Source organism: Kwoniella dejecticola, chromosome 6, assembly GCF_000512565.2.
Source record: "Kwoniella dejecticola CBS 10117 chromosome 6, complete sequence".
Taxonomy (NCBI): Eukaryota; Fungi; Basidiomycota; class Tremellomycetes; order Tremellales; family Cryptococcaceae; genus Kwoniella; species Kwoniella dejecticola.
This window is the reverse complement of record NC_089306.1, coordinates 683,734-707,597: the sequence shown is the minus strand read 5'-3', so window position 1 is coordinate 707,597 and position 23,864 is coordinate 683,734. Positions and strand designations below refer to the sequence as shown.

Genomic DNA, 23,864 nt, shown 5'->3' with positions numbered 1-23,864 from the left:
TTATGTATTTGTTCGTTTCAATTTATATGGTAGCATGGATCGAAGATTGACCATCTTCTTCGACGGGCACTTCTTCTATCCCCACTTTGGTCCACCTGTCAGGCACCGAAGGGAAGTAAAATCTCTCCATGGCGGTCCGGAATCGTAATTTGTCTATTAACCCAGACAAGCTCGTCATCAGCTTTTTCGGACAGTGCAGTTTGATTGCTGTAGGTATTAGCCAGACTCACATTGTTTCGGTGTGACAATCGTGGGTTCACCTTTGCCCGCTCCCCCCAAGAAAGCCGAATCCTTCACCCAAGATTCCAATTTCTTGTCCCTGTAGATCGTTACACAATAAATCAGCAATGATTTCTTAAGGAAAGAAACAAAACAGAGTCGGTCGGGTGATACTGTACGTACCAAGTGAAAGTCCGTATATAATCGACAATACCAACTACCAGTTCATGTCTTTCCGAATCGACCCCGACCACAAGCGAATAATCCATGACATTCAGATTCGATAGGAAGAGGGTATCGTTGAATAGAGCCGTTCTCAGGATCCGCTTGGAATGATCTCGGAGGTATAAGGGGTGTTTATACACAATCTCCATCAAATTCTCATCTAACAAGACTTCGTTGGTCCTTCCCGTAGCTTGGATCAAACGATTTCGAGTTGACCCTTTCAAGTCGTATATCTTGGAGAATCGCCTCTCGTAAAACAGATTCTCCATGACCAGCACGTTCATACGCATGTATCGCCCTGTTATGGCATTGCGATAGCCGATCTTGAAGAATCCGTAGATTTTAGCGAGCACAGAAGGCCGTTGCCCTTGGAATGCCTTACGCGTGTATTCGAAATAGGCAGGTGCGAATTTGGTGAGTGCGTCCATCTCCAATCGAGATATTTCTTTGGCGATGAATCGGTCGTCTGTGAGGTGATAGCCGACAGTCAGCTTTGTGGATGCTGGAGGAGAGACCAGAGATGGAAGAGATGGGAACACTCACCTTTGGTCTTGAGGAAGGCCGAGCCGGATTTGCCTCCCGACGCATCAAATTGCACACACCGAGCCAGCGATTCTACAAAGCTGTCTTCGCATTGACAGGCAGATCGTAGCGCTGCGAATTGTTCGGCGAAGAAGATCCTGCAGAATATAGTGGAAGCACCAGATTCGAAGTCTGCATCACAAATCAAATTCAGCTGAATAAACCCGATCTCCGTTCCAGTGTTTTGGCATAGCTCATGGCTTACCATATTTCAGATGAGTTCCTCCTTCTCGCCTCAGATCGCCATCATTGTCCATAGCTTCATCCATGGAGACTATATCCCATGTGGAAGCCCGGTCTTGCCCGTGATGATGGTCTTCAGGCATGAACGCCTCCGTCTTCCCGCCAGTACCAGCTTTCGATTGATTCGCTTCGGCTCGCATCTTATCCCTGTACGTCTTCGAGCTCAATGTGAAGGCAATGATACTTGTAGGTTCGTTTTCGCGGATGATCACTCTTGAATCGGCAAAGAGGTGTTCTGAGGCAGACCTGCACACACATATTTGAGCTACATGAGCGTCCGGCTTACATAAAGAAGTAACGACATTTTCAACTCACAGGGGATACTCCAGCGGAGTGAAGTCACCAGCTCGGAAAGCCCACAATCCAGTCAAAGTTTTCAGTATACTAGATCGTTCTACGCCGCCCGAGCTCAACTCGCTCTCGGACATTTGTGACATCTGCGACATTGTGGGATGCTGAGGTCCTTTGGGCAGCTCATCGGCAGTATCGGTTGACAGTTGAGGGGTTACGGGATGACTAGGCAGAGGCGCAGAGGTTTCGAAACTTGGTAGCTCAATCTGGAGTCGATCCGTGAATGACATCTCTGAGCGAGCGTCGCTCAGGACTGATTGAGTGGCCAGCGAAGCTCCCGATGCCGCAATAGGTATCTCGTCGGTTTTACTCCCTTCTTCAGGGATAGATTCAGTGGATATCGAGGATTTTACCGGAATAGGTTCAAGAGGTGTAGGCGCCTTGGTGGGCGATGATTTCCTCGATCGAGATTTGGTCGGTGACGATTTCCTTCGAGTCGCTCTGGTTTGACCGTCTTCGTCAACTTGACCTTGTCCAGTAGACTCCGCACTATCGTCACTGCCCATTTCATCCTCTTCGTTATCAGCTTCAGAAGAGTCCGTGTCGGATTCATCCCTGAACGCGTCTCGTAGATTATCGAAAACCTGAACTTTCGCTTTAGTCACTCCGACAGGTCTAGCACGTTTACCTCGTACCATCGAGATCCGCTTTTGGCGCTCCCGTTCAGCCTCGCGAGATAACCGGTCAAAGTGCCTGGCTATCGAGGTGACTCGTGAGGAGCTGGCGAGTGTACGCCTGGCAGCCGTGCGGATGAGACTAGGCGAAGTGCGCCCAGAAGGCTGATCGGGAGCGCTTGGTGTTTTGCCTTTGCCCGACATACGAGGCTTCGTCTCGTGTGCGGCTGAATTCGATGAGGTAGCAACCATTTGCTGCGGGCGCTCAGGTGAAGTTCGAGTGGACCGAGGAGAGTGTGGAGATACACGACCAGTGTAAGAGGGCGTTCTGGACTTGAGACCGGGGCGCAGATGATCCGACGATTGCCCAACGACAGATCGCTTCCGACCGAAAGTCGATGGAATGCGGGAAGCATTCGCAGCATAGCTCCGATCACCATCTGACAAAAGACCGCTAGGCTTGTTGACCTCCCTATATCTCACAGGCGGCTGTTCGGTGCGACCCCTTCGCAAGCGTGGACGAGCTTTGTGACTGTGATCACTGTCAGAAGCTTCCGGGTGAGGGCTCCGTCGACCTTTTCGACGCATCGACCCTGACGACTCGGGCCGCTCGGGCGATTCTGTTGACACGAAAGGTTGTAATTTCGTCGCATCGTTGAACCGCTGAACAAGATCGGCAATGCTGCGTGAAAAAGCATCAGATCACTGGGCTTCTCATACACTCGGCGGTGTTGACTCACCTTGGCGCTGGTCTTGAGCGACGAGGTAGACGAGACACAAATTGATGAGCATCACTGTCCACTCCACTCGATTCAACTCTTCCCATTGGGCTTCTTTCAGGCGAGTCTCTCCTAATCGCAGAAATGGTGGAATCGCTATCGTACTCTCGCTCGGGAGCCGGGGTTGGTGGCTGGGAAAGCGGGTTTGGTTCCTCGCGAAGCAATCCGCCCATGGGCGTGATCACATCTTCCGATTCCTGATTCAGATCAAGCGTAGGAGGTTCGGTGGACAGACTGGTCGACTCGGTGTCCACCGACGAAAGTCCTGGGGTCACCGGTTCGCTCGGAGCGGGTGTCGTATCGGTCGAAACATCTTTGACTTCTTTCTCGTCCGCTTCGGATACAGTCAGACTAGCGACATTTCGGTCCAGCGAATTGAACACATCTTGATTGGCGAAAAGCCGTTTCAAATGGGTCGCCGTCACTGCGCAGATCATTTTAGCTAAATAGAGATTTTGTGGTGACTGGTTACTCACTCCGCCTCAAATCCTTTTCGGACGGCATGAAAGTTTTCTCCATTTCCGCAAAGTCGGAGCTTTATACTATATTAGCCTTGATCAAGACGGAGAATGCCAATACTTACTCCCACTGCACAACCTTGTCCTGTAGAGTTCTCAGTACCATATTCAGTGCTAGGACGTCTGTCATCGGAGTAAGTTTGTAAGTTCGATTCAGGAGGTTTACCATTTCCTCTCGATCAGCTACTGCTCTCGATAACATGCTTTCCAAGGCAGTCTTGAGCGATCCAATCTGTGCGCAACCGAATATAAGTCAGCTCGATAGCTATTGTTGCAAGATGCAGGCACCAAGAAATGTCTCGCACTCACTTTTTCAGGCTGACAAATCTCCGTATCGAAGCTCCTCAACCTGAACAAGACAGAATCGAAGAAAGCTGTATTCTTATGTAGAGCACTTTCGTACTCTTGATTTTTCAACACGACTTTGGTCTCCGCTCTAACCTGTAACCTGATCGATGGTCTCTGAGGCTCGTATATATCCACAGATTCATTATGGATACGGATCGCCAAGTTCCTATGAGCGAAGTATCGGATCTGATCTCGAAAGGCATCGTGAGGGCATGTGAATCCAGCTCGAGTTTCGGGCGGGTAGAAGCAATGCTCGAGATACGATCCCCAAGACATCTTCCAGGTTTCTTCGCGAAGAATAGTGGTCGGTGAAGGGGTAGCGCAGAGACGACAGTATGACCAAGTGATGATTTGGTCTTCGTGTCCCGGGGATGGACATGGGAATTGATCCATGGCAATCTGGAGCCTTCTTTCACCATGGACCAGTAGATGGAAATGGAACAACAATAATCGTTCGCACGTCTTGCTTGTGCAACGTTGCGCAGCGTTGATAGCCAAATCTTCAAGGAATTGACCCAAAGTCCGATCGTCCGGTTGATAGAAGTTGATAGTCTGAAGCGCGGGCTCAACACACGGTTTATCTGTACCCTCACATCCTAGTGAGTACAAATATACGATGCCTTGGTAATCTTCCGCTCGAAGTGGCTCAATGAATCTTCGGGTATACCATTGCCACAATTTCAACTGTTCCGAGTGGTCGTGTGCAACCTGTGACAGGGCACTTTCTCGGGAGACCTCTTCAGGTTTGCGCAACACTCTGTAGGGATCACGAGCACTTTCCTTTGTAGGCGCAGCGACCAACGGAATCGCACTCATAGCTGTGGTACTGGTCATTTCGGTATTGCCAGACTCGGAAGAGTCCACCACCGAAGTAACCAAAGTCGTGGAGGAGGACGAAGATTCCATTTCTGTCGCAGGACTAACGGTTTTCGTTGGTTCGACTCGTTTGCTTTCTTCCTGTAGGATCTGGGCTGCCTCTTCATCGTCTATACTTTGTCGCAAATTGGCAAGGCTTCTGTCAAGTTCTGCCATTTTCGCCAAAGTGGCTGGTGGTGGGAAACGTATAGCGGCTGAGGCGGAAAGGACGGTCTGAAGATATGGCTGGAGCGATTCAGCGATCTGCTTTGTGATTTGCAAAGCTTCACGTCGTTCCACTTGTTTCTCATCCTCCTCTTCTCCTTTTCCAACGTTCACCGGTTTGGGCGTCAAAGGTTCCTCATTTCCATCGACGTCTGTTACCTGTATGATTGCAGGTTCAGGCGTGGACTTCTCGTTGATGGCCGGATCTACCTCATTGAGCACTTCGAGCAAATCTTGGTATTCCGCTGGTAAAGCTGGATGGGGCGGGAAGATGTTATGTTCGTCGTTATACAGGATGATCTCGTTTTTGAGGTGATACACTACCAGCGCCATAAAGTCGGTCACGATTTTGACCTTTCTGAGGGTTGCTAGGTCTCCGCCTCTCAGTATAATGGTGCACCCATGCTCCCTATGACCACCTTCAAACCTCATCAAGGTCTTCCTTCTTCCAGGTATCAGTTCATGTTCGAACGATTGTATTCTGAACTCCGAACATCTTCCTAATCTAGGTTCCAGGGCAAGGCGGTCCATGGAGGCCACAACATCCGCTTGAGTACATCTTGCTACTTGATGGATAGCCGAGACTTTGACGCTCCGGGCTACGGCTATATTCGCTTCTAAAAGGTATTCCAAAGCAATTCTGGACGCCGATGGTTGAACCAGAACAATGTGAGGTCGGACATCGATGATTCGCTTCGTCAAGAGTCGAAGGTAGTCTTTTTCCTGTGCCAATATCGGATCAAGCGACATGAACTGGTTTTCTACCCTGTGGTAGTCTAACGGAAAGGTGACAACCATGATACGAGGATTGACGAGTCGACGAGGCATAGCTTTGTGAGCGACGTTTTTGCTGATGACAATCCCATCGACGTATTCCGAATCGCTGATCTTTCCGCCTGGAACTTTCTTGATTTTGACGTAGGCTCTGACGTCGATGTCGTCTCCTGCTCTGACGTTGGGTTGAAGGTTGGTCGAGACTTTCAGTAGCAGATGGCTGAGGGTCCGGTGCCACTGCTGAGCATTGGGGAGTTCCGCTCGGGCGATTGCCTGTTGGAGCATCAGGTGGAAGTGGCCCAAGCTAGCGCCAGACAGCATCTCGGGGCGTTGTCTACACATGAGGAGATCAGCTCGGGTTGTTGTTGATAGTGATGCAGCTGACTCACGCGAACGAGTGAGATCTGGCTCTCCACAGTCCCTCCGTTTTCTCCGAGTCTAGTAAAGCAGTCAATCCGCCTTGACTTGCTCTCGAGCTGAGCCTCGTCCGAAGTCCGATAAGAGGAGCATTTGAGTCCATTCTGGCAAGCGGGACTCTGGTCTCCAGCCCACCATCTGTGGACATAGTGTCCGTTCTGGGAAATTCCACCCTTGGCGGCATAGGTACAGCAGGCGGACCCATGTCGCCCATCTTAGGGGGTTCTGCTCTCCTGTCCGTTGCATTAGCTGTGTTCTCCGGGCTACTTGGGTTTGATCTCGGTGCGGCTTCAACGTCTTCATCTTCGTTTTCAGCTACATGATTACTCTTCTGATCCTCTTCCATCGGTCTTCGGAATGGCGCAGCCGTCTGCGGTCTACTCGAAGCCCATATGTGAGCGTCTTCAGAATCGGAATGCTGTGAACCGTCGCCCATCTCAACAGGCGTGTACGGTCCATCATAATCTCGATCACCTCTCCACCGCGTCGGTACAGAGCTCTCATCGATTGCGGTCAACGATTCGTTCGGATGACTAGTGAAAAGCTGACTCGCTGCGAAAGGCGATTTCGCGTAGGGGACTTCAGGTGATATAGATGCGTCCAGAAAGGCTCGATCCGATATACTAGGGAATCGATGAACAGAAGTAGAAACTGAATTGATCGACCGCCTATCATCTTCGTCGTCGTCCCTATACTCTTCCATGATTTTCAGGCAAAGGTTGCAGACGCGGACGGCACCCTCTTGACCGAATCTTCTGGCTCCGATGATGTTTGAAGCGCAACGAGAACAAAATATTTGACCGCATATTCGACAGTGGTGTTTCCGGCGCCAGGCAGTGAAAACCTGTGTAAGTGATCAACTACTAACCCTAGAGTTCAAGTGAAATGACGCACTGATTTGCAATCATAACACTCTTTGCAGCTCTCATCCGCCATCCAGTAATGCTTGCTCAGCCCTTCGCCCCTCATCCTCCTAATAATCTTCGACACTGAGTTCTGCTTCTTTACGAAAGCGCCAAATCCGCCTCCACCAAGAGCCACGCTCCGTATCGATCTAGAATCGTCCTGGTTCAGCGGAAAACCTGGAACATAATTAAAGTTCTTTGACAGTTCCGCATTCGAGGCTAACATCGTGGATATCGATATAGAGCTGGGCGAGTCAGGCAAGGTCGCAATGGAGCTCCGACGAACGCGCAGATTCTGAGAATTCACGTGCGCGTGATGTTGCAGAGGAGTAATGGATCTCGAGGATGCTATACCTCCTCCTGATCCACCATTGCCGATCGTCGGCGGTTGAATGTTGAAATGAGCTCGAGGTCGGCCAGGACCGGCAGGAAAAGGTGTAGTAGTCTCGGGAGTTTGTGGTCGCCGTGAACTACTAGCCGCTTGAACCGTGGTGGTCACGCTCGTCACCGGCGATATGGTGACCTGAGCAGGAGCCGCTAGCGACGGCTTCCATTGACGTTCGGTAGGTGCTTGGAACCTTCGTGAAGGAGCATGGCTGTGCGTATTGGAATGGGATGACGATGAGATGGAAGGCGATTGGAGGGAAGATGTCGCACTGCCCACGGAGTTGACGGTACTTAAAGGTGGTCTGAGAGATCTGCTATTGGCAGCCGCGGGCAGAGTTTTGGGCGAGGTAATCTGAGTGGATGATGATGCGGTGGATGCAGCGGCTGGAGGGCGGGAGGATTCCGATATCACAGATATTGGCTGAATCGTAGGGATTATTGCGTGTCCAGAAGATTGTCTTCTTGCTTGTATTTGCCCGTGATCACTGCTTGCAGAGGTGGAGGCATGATATTGGCTTTGCTGAGAGGCGTGTTGCGCTCGAGAAGAAGCCGCTAAAGCAGCTTGCTGGGCACCTTTCCTGACCGCTTCAGCTATAGCTTGAGCCTCGGTCTGATGCGGCTTTGCCTTGACTTCGTTGTAACCTGGCACTACACTAGAGGTACTAGAAGTTGTGATATCCAAAGATCCTTTGTCTAATCCCTTCCCCTTGACGTTCTCTACTGGACTGTTGGCCGAAGAGGTATTGGAAGATGATGCGAAAGTCTGCTTGACTTTCGACAGGAAGCTCGGTAAGATACCCTGTTCGGGCTCATCTTCGAAGGGGTTTGGGAATGTCGTGAGGGTATTCGAAGGGAGAGGGGATGGTTTGGCGCTCGAGTGAGCATGGCTAGCAGGTACTGTCAAATTCGTATCGATTTGTAATGAAGTCGACATTCTGTACTGGACTTGCCGTCGCTGATCGAGCAGCTCAGAAAGCTTATCGTAGCATCGATGGTAGATCAGGTTTTACGTTGTCGCACATGTTCTCCAGGAGGTCTGCGAATGTCAGGGCGATATGAGAAGATGAGGGCAAACAGACAATCGTGAAGGAGTAGGTCTTGAATGCCATCAATTTCGTGTAATCAGAATCAACGCGCTGCGCCTGGACCTTGAATCCACTTTGTCACAATAACAATCGACCACGTGGATCTGTACCTGTTTCGAGATTAGGCGATCTCCGACGACCTAGTGTCGATAAACGATCGACCGGCTACATGGGACACAAACCCGCGTCATATCCATCACAGGCGTTGTTATCGTTATTGTATATCTCGTCAGCGCGATCCTGCATACTTTGGTCATAACAGCGGCAATACCTGTCGAACTGATCTTACAGTCCATACAACCTCAACATGATATGACAATTATATCGATCGACCGACCGAGAACAAGCAGAGAGACACGGCCCGAAAACTCGATCAGATCAGGCGAGGATAGACTAGACACACGTTTGTGCGGGTGAGTCGAGTAAAATCTACTGGCCAACTACATCTTATGTCCTTCTTCTGGCCGAACCCCCTTTGTTCGCAGTGGTCGTGTGTACTGATTAACCGGAAGAGTAGGCTTCCTTTTCTCGCAGTGAACCTCCAACATTCAGTTAACGATCGGACACCCCTCGATCTTCTTAATCCCATTGTCGCGAAGTACCGTATCCTCCGAGATATCTCGATCGTGCTGGCTGGGTCAAATCTCAACAAAGATCAAACTCACAACCACGACCATGCCCAAATTATCTTCTACTCTGACATACAAACTCCTCCGAAGGTGGGATCATCTCCTGCGCACTTTCTCTACCCCCCTAATTCCTCGGTGGGAAGTATGGTCCGACGCCTCTGGAACGGGTTATGGCGGTCACCTAGGCCCCCAATCGAAACCCTTAGACGTATGGCAGGATACCCATCATTATTTATCCGGCGGGAAAGGGTCGACCGAGTTGATCGAGGCTAAAGCATTATTACTTAGTCTGAGGAAATGGTGTAACGAGTTAAAGGGGAAGAAAGTATGGTGTTATATAGATAATTACCAGGTGTATCAGACCCTCTCCCACAGGTATAAATACGCTTCGATATTCCATTTATCGATACATAATAAACGAAGGGGGCTGTTCTTCACTTCGAATCCACTTCAAAATCCACTTCAACATCTTTCGCCTTATTCCGCGTTCCTCAGTTCGCCGATACCGTTCATCGTGGCGTCGACATCGACGACGACAACAACAACGACATCCAATTTGAAATATACCCATCAGACGAAATTCGAAGAGGACGCTCAGAGCGATACCGTTACCAATCCCAGTACCAATTCCTGTACCGGTACCAATACCACTACCGGTAGAACAAATAGACCATTCACAAAATCGCCTCAAGTGAAGAAGATATTCGACGAGATAGACGACCTGATCAACGAGTATGGAATCACGATCAAGGCCCGGTGGGTGTGGGGCAAAGATAATTTCTTGGCGGATAAATTGTCGAGGTTGGGTAATGGGAATGGACGAGGTACTTTGACCCCGCACGTTTTGGAGCTTTTGAACGTTGCGGCTAGTACCAGTACGACCCCCACTCCGGGTTTGAACACCGGCATCGGCACGAGCGCAAACACGAAGAAGGTGTCGCCGGACGAAACCAGAGTACCTTGAGCAGTAACGCCTATTATGGATCACAAGCCGATTATACTATTCTATGCGAGTACGAGTTTCCTCAAGATTAGATCAACCCGTTGTAGAATCATCCTGATGTTGTATACACGTATATACCAGACAATCAATCGATTATCTTGTACATGTAGACTGGTAGATCGAAGAAGTTGTGCGTCTTATGAATATCGAGTGCTTTGTTGTATGTAGTGCACAGTGGACATGTATACATATCTCAACATGCTTTTTGATCAAGGTCTACAATAACAACAAGACCTGAAATCTGACATACAAGAATACTATATGACAACAAGAATAGAAGTATGGATATAAAGGGTATCACGATGACCACGACAACGACAACGACAACGACAATGACTGATGATAAACTGGTTCGACGATCCACTTAATACCCAAGAAAACCCAAAAAAGGACGATGAGATTCAAGACCAAATGACCCTTTAATACTCGTATGAAAGAAACAGAAAAGCGCCTCAAAATGCTCTGTCGCCCTATCGCCCAATCGCCTTACTGCCCTATTGCTCTAATGCGAGATATACTGGAAGACATAAGATACTTCCGGTAACCCCAATTCGGCTCTTAGGAGATCATCGTGCATCTTGCCCAGCTCTTTATTCGGGAAATGATTCCATCTACAAAAGCCATAAGGTTCAACTCATTAGTTTCTCCATACATTCACACACTCATCAAGCCATTCGACCAGATAAGGAAGGGGAGACGAGTCGAACTCAAACGCAGAGGCTGACTCAGACTCACGTAGAAGCATCTCCATAAAGTAACGCAGGGGCTTTGACAAACTGTTTCCCATCTTTACACCTCTTGCATTTATACGTGTCATGCGTATCACAGGCCGTCTCAGCATTATACTTGAACAGCTGTTTCAAGTCGTCCGAAGTGAAATGTCGAGCGGTATCTTCAGCCTCGTCGACTACACATGCTGACAAATTCTGCTTTTGACATCTGCAAGGAAAATTCTAATCAGCCTGGACTCGACTTACGGCAAATTTGTCGTGGTGGAGACTGGAGATGTGGAAACTGGGATCGGAAACAAAAACGACATACTGCCTCTGGAAGATCTTCTCCTCGATCGTACCGGTAGTTTGGAATCGATAGACAAAACATTCTTTCTTCTGGCCATCTCGCCATACTCGCGCTAAAGCTTGTTGATCTGACGCAGGGTTCCAGTCCTATTCACTTTAATCAGCTGATGTCGCATACAGGCCTGATAAAGCAGCAGCTGAGGTAGTTTTTCTATCACTTACCGGATCAAAGAGGATCAATCGATTCGCACCGATGAGATTGATACCGCATCCACCAGCTTTGGACGATAACAAAAACACGAATTCTTTGCCTTCCGGATCGTTGAAGCGGGAAACGATTTTGGATCGTTTAGGTACGGACATTGACCCGTCAAGACGAAGATACCCATATCTGAGGTCTTGTCAGCTGCGAGTTACCGGAACGGCGCGAGAGAATCAACTGACCTGTTATTTCTGCACATCTTCTCCATGAGGTCCAGGGTCTGAGTGGCATTACTGATCAAGACAATCTTGTCGTTCGTGAAGTTTCGGATATGCGCCAACATTCTGAAATGACTGTCAGCTACGCATCATTATGTATACTAACGGATATGGCTGACCTTTCGAGGACCACAAATTTGCCTGACAAGCTGCAATCGACCGTTCGGTCTCTGCCTTTACCATGATAGTCGTCGGGCAGAACGTTCTCGCTACCAGGTAGATCCTCAGGTAAGTTGAGTAAATCTGGGTGGTTGACCAATTTTCTTAACAGACCAATAGCTTTCAGCGGTTGCGAGTCTTTGCCTCGCAGCAGACGCTGCACGTCCTTTGAGGTGACAAAGAGGTGATATAGCTTTTGTTGAAGCGGCGAAGGTCGACAGAATACAACATGTTCGTATTTGACCGGAACTGTGCACGAGAGATTAGCGGTATCCTCAGGCAGACAAGGATCAAAAGGGGCAGAAGGGGGAAAAGGGGAGAATGCTGACGATATTTGGAAAGCAGATCGTTTGTCCGCCTAATGATGAATTTGCTGACTAATCCACCTAATTCTTTCAACTTGGCATCACTCTCCGCTTTATCTTTATCCGATGCATCTGCGTCTCGACCTCGAAGGATTTTCAGCTCAAAGTTCTTCTTGAAATCGCCTTTTGATCCTAAGTATTCTGGATTGGCGAAATTGAGTAGGGCGAAATATTCTGATAGATCGTTTTGAATCGGTGTGCCGGTCAGAATCACTCTTCGTTGCACTTTCAAGGAGGTCAGTGCTTGGAATGTCAAAGTATCGGCATTTTTCAGCCTATGTCCCTCATCTGCTAATAACAAGCCGATTTCGCAATTTGCTAATTCCTCTTGTAACGTTCGGAGGGTTTCATACGAGACGATCATGACTGAAGCAAGATATATCAGCTGGATGATGAAGATTCGTGCATCGAATAGCTGACGGACCTGGAAGAGTTACATTTCTGCCGTGAGCTTGTACCCATCTTCGAACAGCCGGTATGAGTTCTGCTTTTCCACCCTTTCCATCGACTACCATTGGGTTCACTGCTCCGGGACCAAGCCACTTGACCAGCTCATTCGCCCAATTGCCAACCAGAGACGTCGGACACGCGATAACGACCTTTTCGCAAGTTGGTTTACCGGCAATAGGCGATTGCTTGAGAAGAGTCCAGAGTAAAGCGATACATTGAAGTGTTTTACCTAGACCTTATATTAGCTTATGCTGCATACACGGCGTCTAGATTGGACTTACCCAAACCCATTTCATCCGCCATAATACATCCCCAAGCGTTGTCTGCCAGTAAGCCGGTCGTGCATCGGTAGAGAAACTGAAAATAGTATATATGAGCTCTCCGTCGCGGATCAACGATGCAGAGCTCACCTTCACACCCTCGATCTGATGCGGTCTAAGCACTTTCGACAATCTCGGATCAATGACCACTGGCACTTTCACATCCTTCTTATCTTTCTTGACATCTACTATACCCAATATAGACTTGAGAGACTTATGTGGACCTCTAGCTTCTTCCTCTTTCTTGCGCTTCTCCTCTTCCTCTTTAGCGGCATCTATCTCCTCTGGTGGTGGCTTATTGTCTATCGTGGGATCGAATAAAACGATGGCAGTATCGGCCATCGGGTCATGTAGAGGTCGTGGTGTAAGAGTCGGATGCCGTCGAGCCCCGAGAGATGCATGGGATAAAGCGTGAATAATCGGTTCAGACGATTTGGGATTTAACATGACTGGGATTGAAAAGCTGCAGGTGCACAGTCAGCTACGATCCGCCACGAATGAGCACACGAGCCAGCTGACCTCTTGGTGAAGACTACAGTCTTCTCTTTCGGTGCAAATACAGGGAATTTCCTGTTGCACCATTTCGCCATATCTCCTAGCACACCATCTTCGCCATACTCCTTATTCCCCATGGCGAATCTCCCTTTCTTGGATGGTTTCCCTTCTTCATCTGAATCGCTATCATTTCCACCTCCTTGACCTTTGTATGAGACTGCCTTCCTCTTGCGTGCTGGCAGGGCCGTTTCTCGTTTCGATGCCAGTGCTGAAGGCGTTTTGAAGGCTTTGAAAGACACTATACCGAAACCCCCTCCAGTGGCCGACGTCACAGGCGGATCACCTGATTTCGAGGTTGAGGGAGCTCGTCGTAGCATCTTGAGGTGTACAGTATGGATAAACTCGCCTTCTAATCCCTAATCCGAATTGTTTTCGAGCAGCAAGAAGGTTTGGAACAAACGATTATAAGGACAAATGGTAAAGAAGTCAAAGCGGCAAAATCGAAATGAGAAAACATGTATTTAATATTATCGATCGTCACGAAGCAAGTCGCGTCTCCGACTTGACTGAAATCAAATCCAGTCAACCGTAGATGGGAACACGTGGCAGGTTACATGACGTGTTGATTTTCATCCGCTTATCAAGATAAATTTCTTATCAGGGATAGCCGAACCGAAGGAACAAGAAATCAGCCATGGTCGTCATAACCAGATGCACTGCCCCTTGGTAGCCCTTTGTTGACACGCGGGAATCCCCTAATCCCCTGATCATCCCTGGCAACTGACTTTAGCTGTACAGTGGTAGTACGAATACCAATTTAGCATCTAGCGATATATATACAATCCATGGCCGCCGTAACAAGATCATCCAAAAATCCAAGCAGAAAGTAGAGTAGAGTACAGCAGAGTGAAACCCAAACTAACTTTGTACAGTTTGTCTTCCCATTGATTCATTCATACATACATAGACGTTGATTCATTCTCACCATTCTATCTGCATTGGACACCTTCTATCTGAGTAGTATATCATCGACAGTCGTTCATACATTACATACCCCAATTCTGATTCTCAAGGGATCAATTTCAACTTGAAACGCGTTGTTGGCTCGGTTGTACACGAGCCTACTTTTACCTTTTTTTCTCCTTCAAACCCCTGACGTAGTGTCATACCCATACCCAATTCCACATTCATTCATCCATTCACTTCAACCCTCCAACTCATACTTCATCTAAACATACATACCATACATCTCAGTGATCACCAAGCATAACACATATCATCAGCAAGCTCATATCAAGCCAGCTTCACCAAGTCGAAGTACAAAAGAACCGCTCTCGTGCTTCAAGTTTGAAGGTGAGTTTGCTTGAGCTCCCCTCACTTACCCATCCGTCATACCGCACAGCCCCTTCACACTCGACACCTGATATACAACAACATTATAAATAAAGTCGTGGACATCTTCCGCTTTGCCTTATGCCAAGGCGTCTTGAGTTTGAGGGGAAGGCTGACGTCTTGCTTCCTTTCCGCATTAAACTGCTTGTCCCTACACCTCTACAACCACACAAACAACGATAATCAATCACACCTTTGTTCTCTGGTTGCACCTCATCCCCACTGACTCTACTGTACAACACATATATTCCTACGCCCTACAATCAACCTACCATCTTATCATCTCCCGATTCGCAAATCACCAAAATTGGTTCTGCCAAACTTCCTTTCATCAAACTACCGGTGCAATTGTGAAATCCTCTTATCGGTAAATCCTGACAGACGTAGTATAAGATCCAGCTCCTGTTCCACTCCTTCCATCCTTTCCTTCATTCAGCTCCCTCGTATACGTCATGTGTGGTAAGTGCTATACACCCTGGCGATTTATTTGAAGTCTCAGCTGATTGTGCTGTTGGGGTGTGTAGGGATTTTCGGCTACTGTTCCTTCCTGGTAGAGAAGGATAGGAAATATGTCTGTGACGTTCTGTGTAATGGTCTAGCTCGTCTTGAGTACAGAGGATATGATTCTGCGGGTGAGTCTGCTTCACATAACCTCTTGGAACCGCCCCGCTGATGCGAACCTCACGCGATCTAGGTATCGGAATTGATGGAGACACCCCTACTTCACCCCTAATCCTTTTCAAGACCGTCGGAAAGGTCGCATCCCTCAGAAAAGACATCAACGAAGCTACCGCTACGCCCTCGCCCGCCGAAGATGCCCAGGCTGATGCCCACAAAGTGGACATGGGCAAGGTGTTCCTCAGTCAAACTTCCATGGCTCATACTAGATGGGCAACTCACGGTGTACCCTCCAACACAAATTGTCACCCTCATGTCTCCAACGTCCTCACTGAATTCAGCTTGGTCCACAGTGAGTCGGAAGCAATTCCCCCTTTGTACATGCATCAATGATCTAGCTGACCATCTTCCTGACTGGTCGCAGATGGTATCATCACCAACTGTAAGCTCTCTAATCCTCTTGGCCCAACGTTGTTTTGCTGACATAACACGCACAGATAAAGAACTGAAGCTCGTTCTCCTGAAGCGAGGCTACACCTTCCACACCGACACTGATACCGAAGCCGTTGCCGTGCTGTGTAAATACGTATGGGACAGTCAACCCCACAAGCGACTGAACTTCACCGAACTGATCAAGACTGTGATCAAGGAGCTCGTAAGTTACGAACATGAAACCTCCTTGATGTGCCCCGCAGCATTCTCACATTGCCCCGATGTATGATAAATGTCCGGATTGATCGACGCTTACGGTATATTATTACGGCTCATAGGAGGGTTCTTTCGCTTTCGTTTTCAAATCCACCCATTTCCCAGACGAGATTGTCGCCGCTAGGAGAGGATCTCCGTTACTCATTGGTGTCAAGACTGACAGGAAGTTGAAGGTTGATTTTGTGGACGTTGAACTACCCACAAACGAGGAGCGAGGTGAGTCACGGCTTTGCAATGATTTGCTTTGGTATTATCGCGCTGACGTCCGCTGTTTTAAGTCGACGGTGTAGACGCCGCAGGTCTCCTTGCCGTCCCCAACTCCGTTGCCGATGGCCACAGCGCTGCTGGCCCGAAGTTACGAAGATCCCAATCGCGAGCTTTCCTTTCCGAAGATGGCATGCCTCAACCCATCGAGTTTTTCGTTGCTTCAGATGCTAGTGCCGTTATCGAACACACCAAGAGAGTACTTTACCTTGAAGACGATGATATCGCTCATATCGCTGAAGGAGGTGAGTGAGCAAATACTATGCAGAGATGCCAGCGCTGACCCTAATCCACTGCAGAACTCCACATCCACCGACTCAGAAGAGACGACACGGTATCCTCCGTCCGAGCCATCGAACACCTCGAGATCGAACTTGCCGAGATCATGAAGGGACAATACGACCACTTCATGCAGAAGGAGATCTACGAACAACCAGAATCGGTAGTCAACACAATGCGAGGACGAGTCAACTTCGATACCCGACAAGTGTTGCTGGGTGGCCTCAAAGCATATCTCCCTGTGATCAGACGAGGACGAAGACTGCTCTTCGTCGCTTGTGGTACCTCATACCACTCGTGTATTGCTGTCCGAGGTGTCTTTGAGGAATTGACCGATATCCCGGTAGCGGTCGAATTAGCCTCCGATTTCCTAGACCGACGAACGCCGGTCTTTAGAGACGATGTCGCTATATTTGTCTCCCAATCCGGAGAGACAGCCGACACTATCCTGGCCATGCGATACTGCTTAGAAAGGGGAGCGTTGTGTTTGGGTGTGGTCAACACCGTTGGATCTACACTCTCTCGAGAGACCCACGCCGGTATCCACATCAACGCGGGACCTGAAATCGGTGTCGCTTCTACTAAAGCTTATACTTCCCAATACGTCGCGCTCGTCATGATGGCCGTTCAACTTTCAGATGACTCGATACTCAAGACCGCCAGACGACAGCAGATCATTGATGGTCTTCACGATATCCCCGCGCAGATCAGGAAGGTGTTGGCTATGGACAAGGCGCTTCAAGAGATGGCGAAGACTATGTTGGCCAAGGAGAAGAGTTTGTTGATTATGGGTAGAGGATACCAATGTGCGTTGTTCTTCTCTTGCATCACTCCAATCGTACTTTGCCTTTTGTGATTAGGTTATAGACCTCTCAATCTTGAAGCATACGAGACTGACGTATTCTTCTGTTTAGATGCCACTTGTTTAGAGGGTGCCCTGAAGATCAAGGAGGTCTCATATATGCACTCTGAAGGTATCTTGGCTGGAGAGTTGAAACACGGTCCCCTTGCTTTGGTCGACGAACACCTTCCGTAAGTGCTATGATTTGTACTTTTGCGAGCTGGTCATTGAGTGCGCCTAGCTGATTGAAACGGAAATCAGGGTAATCTTCATCATGACCCGAGATTCTCTCTACCCTAAAGTTCAGTCCGCTTTGGCCCAAGTCACTGCCAGAAAAGGGCGACCTAGTGAGTTTTCCAATTGTTAGCCCCTGTCACCTCTCCCGGCTGACAGGCTACCTTTCATCTTAGTCATTATCTGTAATGAAGACGATGAAACCGTTTCCGATGCCGCAAAATGTATCAGAGTTCCCCAGACTGTCGATTGTTTGCAAGGTTTGATCAATGTCATCCCTCTCCAATTACTATCTTACCGTGAGTCTAACCGTGTATATTTGCTTGAGATTGATTAATTGACTGACTGACTGATGGACATGTGCTTGTAGACTTGGCGGTCATGAACGGTGTGGACGTTGACTTCCCTCGAAATTTGGCTAAATCCGTCACTACCGAGTAGACTCAACTAGCTTGTAGATCTTGGTGCACGTCATCAAATTAGCCTTAAATCAAACAGAACGCGAACGAACTTTTGTTTCCTTTTTCCTTCTCATCTTTTTTTGTCCTGTCAGATAACAAATACCATACATGATATCCTCGCATTTTCATCTCTTCTCGCTCCATGTTCTTGTCATGTATATAATGAGCCTCATCGTTGTGTGAGACAGCACCGGCGACTCTTTCTTGTCCAGGTTAACGTTGCTGGCGATTTGAGTTTGAGCGGTGAACCCCGCTCCCGCTGTCCACAATCATGCAATGTTTTCGGTTATCACATACAGATGTCTCTACGTTTCTACGTTTCTACGTTTCTACATCTACTCGTACGAGTACCTCACACCCGGATGTGCTGTAGAAGCATCCCACGGAACAATATCGGATACCAAAGGTCGAAATAGGGTTCAGTTTGATCCCAGCTGCGGACAATTGCAAAGCTAACGCGAAAGCCAAAGCTAAAGCAAGATGTCCAACGACGCCGACAGAAATGTCATTCTGGATCTGCCAATCGTGCCCACGTCTTCTTCGTTGGAATCGCATATCCAAGCCCTGGATATACTATCTCTTCGAATACGAGCTCTGGGTTCACCTCAGAATATTCGAATTCCACTGGGATCTAAAGCTAGCCTGAAAGCTCAAGTCAGGGATACGGTGAGACTCAAAGTGAAGGTGAATGTCGGAGGAGAATGGTTCGTGGATATGACGCTGGACGAAGCGTCCGAATATGTTCAGAGGAGGAAACGTAGATTATTGGAAGAACATGCTCTGATACTTGAGGCTAAAAGTAGGGCGGAGATCATAGAGAGATTAAGGGATTTTGAGATGAGCGATATTTTCAAAGAAGGAGAAAAGGCGAAGGAGAAGGGGGAAATTGGATTTCATCCGATACTGTATTCGATCAAAGTCAATTCTCAATCTCAACAATCGGAGGAAGTTGGTGGAGACATTGAATCCAAGATAGAAGCTGGACCCTCGTCTCCTAGACCTAGCCCTAGACCCAAAGAGCAAGATATTCCTGCCGACTTGATTAAGAAGGCAGAATCGTCTAATATTTCGGGACATCAAGACCAAGAGAGAATTACCAGCTCGCAGGCTTCTTTGGTGGATTTAATTGAGAATGAAGATCAAGATGAAGATGATGAGGATGAGGATGAACAGGATGGTATGAGCAAATTTGATGAATCAGGAGGAGATGACACAGTGAGCTTGTCCTCGATGCTATTCATATCCTGTCAAGCAGTATTGCTAATCTTCTTACTCAATGCTCAGACACTCAATGAAGAGGGTTTACCGATCCATGAGATCCGCGAGACTCTCTCTGGAGAAACGATCGGCCCGCCCCCACCTCCTACCGTAGCTCCTCCTAGCTCCAGCCCTGGCACATCCTCTGCATCTCAGTCTCAGGCGCGGATAGAGGAACAAGAGGAAGACGATTATTTCTCGCCTGAAGCTGTCGCGCGACGAGCTGCTCTGCGCCGAAAATTGTTCAACGAAGATACCTCAAGCGATGAAGAGGCTGACACGCGACCCGAAGACCGATCTTCTAAAGCTACAACTGCGGTCGCTCCTACTCAGAAAGAACCCATCAAAGCTGTAGGCGGGATCATACGGTCCAAAGGGTCTGAGACATCGGGTCGCGGCTCATCTGCGTCGCAAGAAAAATCAGGAGAAGCTAGGGATCAGGTCGGATCTGTGTCTATACCTACGTCTACAAGCGAAGTTCCGTCCCGTTCAGCTCAAGAACGAAGACCTTCTTCCTCATCCTCTCAACCTGTCCCGTCCAAATCAATCCTGAAACACCCTCATCCTCCAACAAGGAAGAAATCAGTCACCTTCGACCCCTCTATCCCTTCACCGCCCACTTCCCCGCCGCTCATCGGTCCCTTATCCACCTCTGCCTTGAGCAAATTCGGCTTCCCCCTTCCTTTAGCTGTGACAGACGACTCCACAGAACGGGATGAGTTCGCGCCTAAGCCCGTCCCTGTGATTCCTGCCCCGCAGCCGAAACAGAGGACTGAAGGTGAAGGTGGATTTGCAGGATTCAAACGAGGGTTCTTGGGTGCTTCCTCGTCCCGCCAACCTAATTCATCGGGTTCTTCGGCCTCTCCGCTCTCATCCGCATCAATCCCTCCCGATCCACTAAGCGGTACAGCCTCAACTTCGACCTCGAATCCCGCCACACCACCCAAGAAGAAGCAGAGTCTGTTCTCTCAGCGACTGAAACAACCTGAAATAGACGCTTCTGCACCCAATGCCCATATCACTTCTGCCTCTTCTTCCGGTAGGATCGCCCCGCCGAATTTGCCCAAAGTCAGCGAGAGTAAAGGTACGAACACTGTGAAATCTGGTGTGGTCGAGAAAGCGCCTCCTCCTGCGGCTGTACAGTCGGTAGTGAAAGAACGACCGACTTTATCCTCGAATCCGGCTGACGGGTTGAAGATTATCGAAAGGGATACAACCAAGTCGATTCCGCCAGCTTCGTCGGGCGACTCGAAGAGCAGGCAGCGTCAGGATACTGCAGACAATCAGGACAACGGGAACAAAGATGAGGAAGAGGATGAGGCAGAGGAAGAGGAAGAGGACGAGTTCAGTGATTATTCTACAGGAGAAGAAGATGAATACGACCTAGACGAAGCCTTGTTAGCTAGGGAAGTGGCATTAGAATACCATAGGAGACAGGCTTATAAACCGTTGAATCGCGATCCGGATGATCCGGCGATGGATGATGAAGGAGGATTGGGCGGAGTCATGTTGGGTTTACCCAGTATATCGAACACCGATACTGGCGGAGCAGGGGATGAGGGATTCCAGAATACAGGTATGCCGATGATAGTCAATCCCACCCCGGACGATCTGCGGCGTTTCGTCAGAGTGGGCAGATTGGAAAATGGGAATCTTGTTTTGGCGCCAGGCGAAGAAAGTCTAGATACCGATGAGGATGAGAATGAGGACGGAGACCAGTCTGAGGGAAAAGAAGGTGTTGTAACGGAGGAAAGTAAACGACGAAGAGAGAGGAAATTGAATAGAGAGAATGTGAAGAGACAATTGATGGGTCTTGAAATACCGGATTCGGAATTACCCTCTGGCCAAAGAGAACAGATTGCAAAGAAGGAAAAGAGGAGGGTGAAGGTTGATGAAGAGTGGAAAGGGTCATTGCCGCCTTCATTAGCTACTGATCAGACACTACCACGACCCCACGAGGAACAGACGGCCAATGAACCAGTGATCGATTCGAATTCAGATATTAATTCAAGAAATACCGGTACAAAAGCGCCTATGGCCATGCCTATAATACCGTTAGTCCCCGAATCACCACCTAGCTCTGCTCTATCAACGACAGCCAAACAACCATCTACTGTTGAAACAACCATGACTAGAGCCACGGCTCCTCAAGCACAAGCACCGGAGAAACCTAAGAAAATATCCAAGTTCAAAGCCGCTCGAATGGCGGCTAATCAGTAATCAACAGCCTCCCAAAGAATCAAGAATCAACGATACACATCGAGTCCTGTCCTATTTTCTGTTTGTTGTACTTTGTGTGTGTTATCTATGTATGCATCGACGATCGACAGACCAGCGAACCAATGATGTCTCGAGAGATCCAGCTCAGCTTTGCAGCTGACTAAGCCGCTTGACCCTCAGAAGCGAACAGCTTGTCCAGTCCTTCCTCGACAGCCGTGATTTTGCTCAGGAGGATCTTGATAGCTTCAGGAACTAGTTCTTCGGGGTTATATTGCCCTGTCGATTCGACGTTGACTATGTACGACAACACGAGCGTCACAGTCAGCCTTGTTGATATGGATATACAATCGTCGCAAAGGTCAAAGCAAGGCTGCCATATCAAGTCGAGTCAAGTCGATCACTCTGTGAATAAGTGAATGAACCTGTGGCAACCCTCCTGCTATTCTCTTTGCCCTTTGAACGTCCTCCTCTTGTCACTCCAATGCAATACGAGAAGCCAATTGGGACGGCATTCATGCCTCAAGCCAAAAAACCCAAAGCATGACCATACTCACAGATGAAATGATCCCTTATCCTATTTAACGAGACCTTATCCGCGAACTCCGGATGCCTGAGCACTTCTCGGCTGACAGTATCTTTCCTTGGGTTCTTCACTACCACTTGCTCATCCTCAATCTCAATCACTCCGGGCGGAAAACATTTCTGGAATTTCTCTTGGTGTTCTATAGGTATCGGTTCGCGCAGGATGATGTGGGGTAATAATCGATATGAGGCGGTGGCTACGGTACATAAAAGACCAGAATCGATGTCAGCTATCATGATCTCACACCCTTTTTATCCTATCTTCTGAGGTGAAAGGTAACTCCCATACAAGAAAACACCTGTTCAGAGGGGCCAAGTTGGATTTCTCATCACTCATCACTCACCAACGGGACTGAACTTGGCATGATCCATTCCCACACCCTTACGTGCGAAACAATGCAGATCGATCTGTTGACCCGGTCGTAATTTACAAAGCAGTATATCCCTGTCGACAGGCTTGGGTTCTTTGCCCTTGTATTTCCTCGACTGGTCTCCTGATGGCGACCACTTCATCATCCCCGTGTACACGTTCGAGTCGAAGTATAGCTTCTTTGGGTCTTTCTCCGCTTTGTCGACGCCCGGTCGTCTGTCGCATCTCACCGAAAGGTCGAATACGACTGTATCGGTTTCATGAGGCGCTGAATGGGGTGATGCTGCAAAATGGAAAATAATATCGTCAGTTTAGACCAACATCTTCCGCATAGCTGAAATGATGTTCCTAGAGCACGAAAGGGATTGAGTGAGAGGTGCCTTTAACTCACGCCTGTACTTCAACGACCTGGGATCGATTTTTAGGGGTACTAATCCGACTCGGTGGCATAATACTTCATCCTGCATTATAGAGGTGTTGTTCCAGACGTATATCTCCTCGATAGCGATTGTCGGGACCTTGTCAATGAAATGATTGTCAGTCAGACCATCATTGTCATCTGTCAGTTCCTAGCTGAATACACTCACTTCGGCAATCATCACTCTTCTCATGGCATTGGCGATGGATGCATCAACTCCGACCAAGTCGAACTCCACAGTAGAAGGCGTCAGGCGTTGTACGGATGTGATAAGATTCTGCACATTCACGAGAAGGTCTGGTGAGCTGATGTCCAGATCTGAAGGAAGGGGATACTATAGAATCAGCTTACCTCTTTGAACTTTTGCAGGTTCCATGAATGATCTTCTCCAGGATAATGCCCGGGGAATTCAGACCCCGCGACCTGAAGAGAGCGACATCGTCAGAATGATTCTCGCACAAGGAGCAAGCAGCAACGACCGGCTCTTCCGAACCGAATCAGAGGGAGCTCGAGCACTCGACACATGTCCCAAGACATGGATTGATCGAGGAAGGCAGCAGAGAGCACGGGAAAAGAGATGGCACTTACAGCTCCAATCCTCTCTGGCAGGACTTGGACATGCCGACGAGTATCATCTAAGGAGCGAGGCATCTTGTATGGTGTGACTGACTGATTGCAAGTCTGTGGTTGCTCTGCTGTATTATATTGAGAAGTCAAATTACGGATGACAACTGCTCACAACAACAATAATTCTGCTTCTTCGGAAGTCATCA

At 48.6% G+C, this 23,864-nt stretch overlaps 6 protein-coding genes across 6 annotated transcripts; 3 read left to right on the top strand and 3 right to left on the bottom strand.

Moving 5' to 3' along the window:
- Positions 1 to 22: 22 nt before the first annotated feature.
- Positions 23 to 8,376, bottom strand: I303_105137 (uncharacterized protein; the record flags this gene model as incomplete). Its single annotated transcript, XM_065969100.1, has 12 exons — positions 23 to 153; positions 231 to 319; positions 403 to 910; positions 988 to 1,158; positions 1,232 to 1,515; positions 1,585 to 2,916; positions 2,975 to 3,437; positions 3,490 to 3,548; positions 3,597 to 3,763; positions 3,841 to 6,067; positions 6,123 to 6,994; positions 7,045 to 8,376. 12 exons carry the CDS (start codon positions 8,374 to 8,376, stop codon positions 23 to 25), a joined length of 7,635 nt encoding a protein of 2,544 aa, XP_065825172.1.
- Positions 8,377 to 9,202: 826 nt separating this feature from the next.
- I303_105136 (uncharacterized protein) lies at positions 9,203 to 10,120 on the top strand (the record flags this gene model as incomplete). Its single annotated transcript, XM_018408711.1, has 1 exon — positions 9,203 to 10,120. One exon carries the CDS (start codon positions 9,203 to 9,205, stop codon positions 10,118 to 10,120), a length of 918 nt encoding a protein of 305 aa, XP_018262402.1.
- A 541-nt stretch (positions 10,121 to 10,661) lies between these two features.
- I303_105135 (uncharacterized protein) lies at positions 10,662 to 13,824 on the bottom strand (the record flags this gene model as incomplete). Its single annotated transcript, XM_065969099.1, has 11 exons — positions 10,662 to 10,770; positions 10,895 to 11,098; positions 11,201 to 11,325; positions 11,401 to 11,569; positions 11,623 to 11,724; positions 11,778 to 12,066; positions 12,147 to 12,548; positions 12,607 to 12,861; positions 12,914 to 12,989; positions 13,043 to 13,415; positions 13,472 to 13,824. The coding sequence occupies 11 exons, from the start codon at positions 13,822 to 13,824 to the stop codon at positions 10,662 to 10,664; spliced, it is 2,457 nt and encodes an 818-aa protein (XP_065825171.1).
- A 1,467-nt stretch (positions 13,825 to 15,291) lies between these two features.
- Positions 15,292 to 18,224, top strand: I303_105134 (glutamine-fructose-6-phosphate transaminase (isomerizing); the record flags this gene model as incomplete). The annotated part of the gene is made up of 12 exons (XM_018408713.1): positions 15,292 to 15,298; positions 15,364 to 15,471; positions 15,534 to 15,809; positions 15,882 to 15,899; positions 15,955 to 16,112; positions 16,228 to 16,381; positions 16,444 to 16,674; positions 16,729 to 17,514; positions 17,623 to 17,740; positions 17,811 to 17,896; positions 17,960 to 18,082; positions 18,154 to 18,224. 12 exons carry the CDS (start codon positions 15,292 to 15,294, stop codon positions 18,222 to 18,224), a joined length of 2,136 nt encoding a protein of 711 aa, XP_018262404.1.
- Positions 18,225 to 18,724: 500 nt separating this feature from the next.
- Positions 18,725 to 21,721, top strand: I303_105133 (uncharacterized protein; the record flags this gene model as incomplete). Its single annotated transcript, XM_018408714.1, has 2 exons — positions 18,725 to 19,459; positions 19,529 to 21,721. The coding sequence occupies 2 exons, from the start codon at positions 18,725 to 18,727 to the stop codon at positions 21,719 to 21,721; spliced, it is 2,928 nt and encodes a 975-aa protein (XP_018262405.1).
- Positions 21,722 to 21,881: 160 nt separating this feature from the next.
- On the bottom strand, positions 21,882 to 23,742 carry I303_105132 (uncharacterized protein; the record flags this gene model as incomplete). Its single annotated transcript, XM_018408715.1, has 7 exons — positions 21,882 to 22,015; positions 22,276 to 22,500; positions 22,648 to 22,956; positions 23,065 to 23,191; positions 23,261 to 23,368; positions 23,443 to 23,514; positions 23,680 to 23,742. The coding sequence occupies 7 exons, from the start codon at positions 23,740 to 23,742 to the stop codon at positions 21,882 to 21,884; spliced, it is 1,038 nt and encodes a 345-aa protein (XP_018262406.1).
- Positions 23,743 to 23,864: the final 122 nt, after the last annotated feature.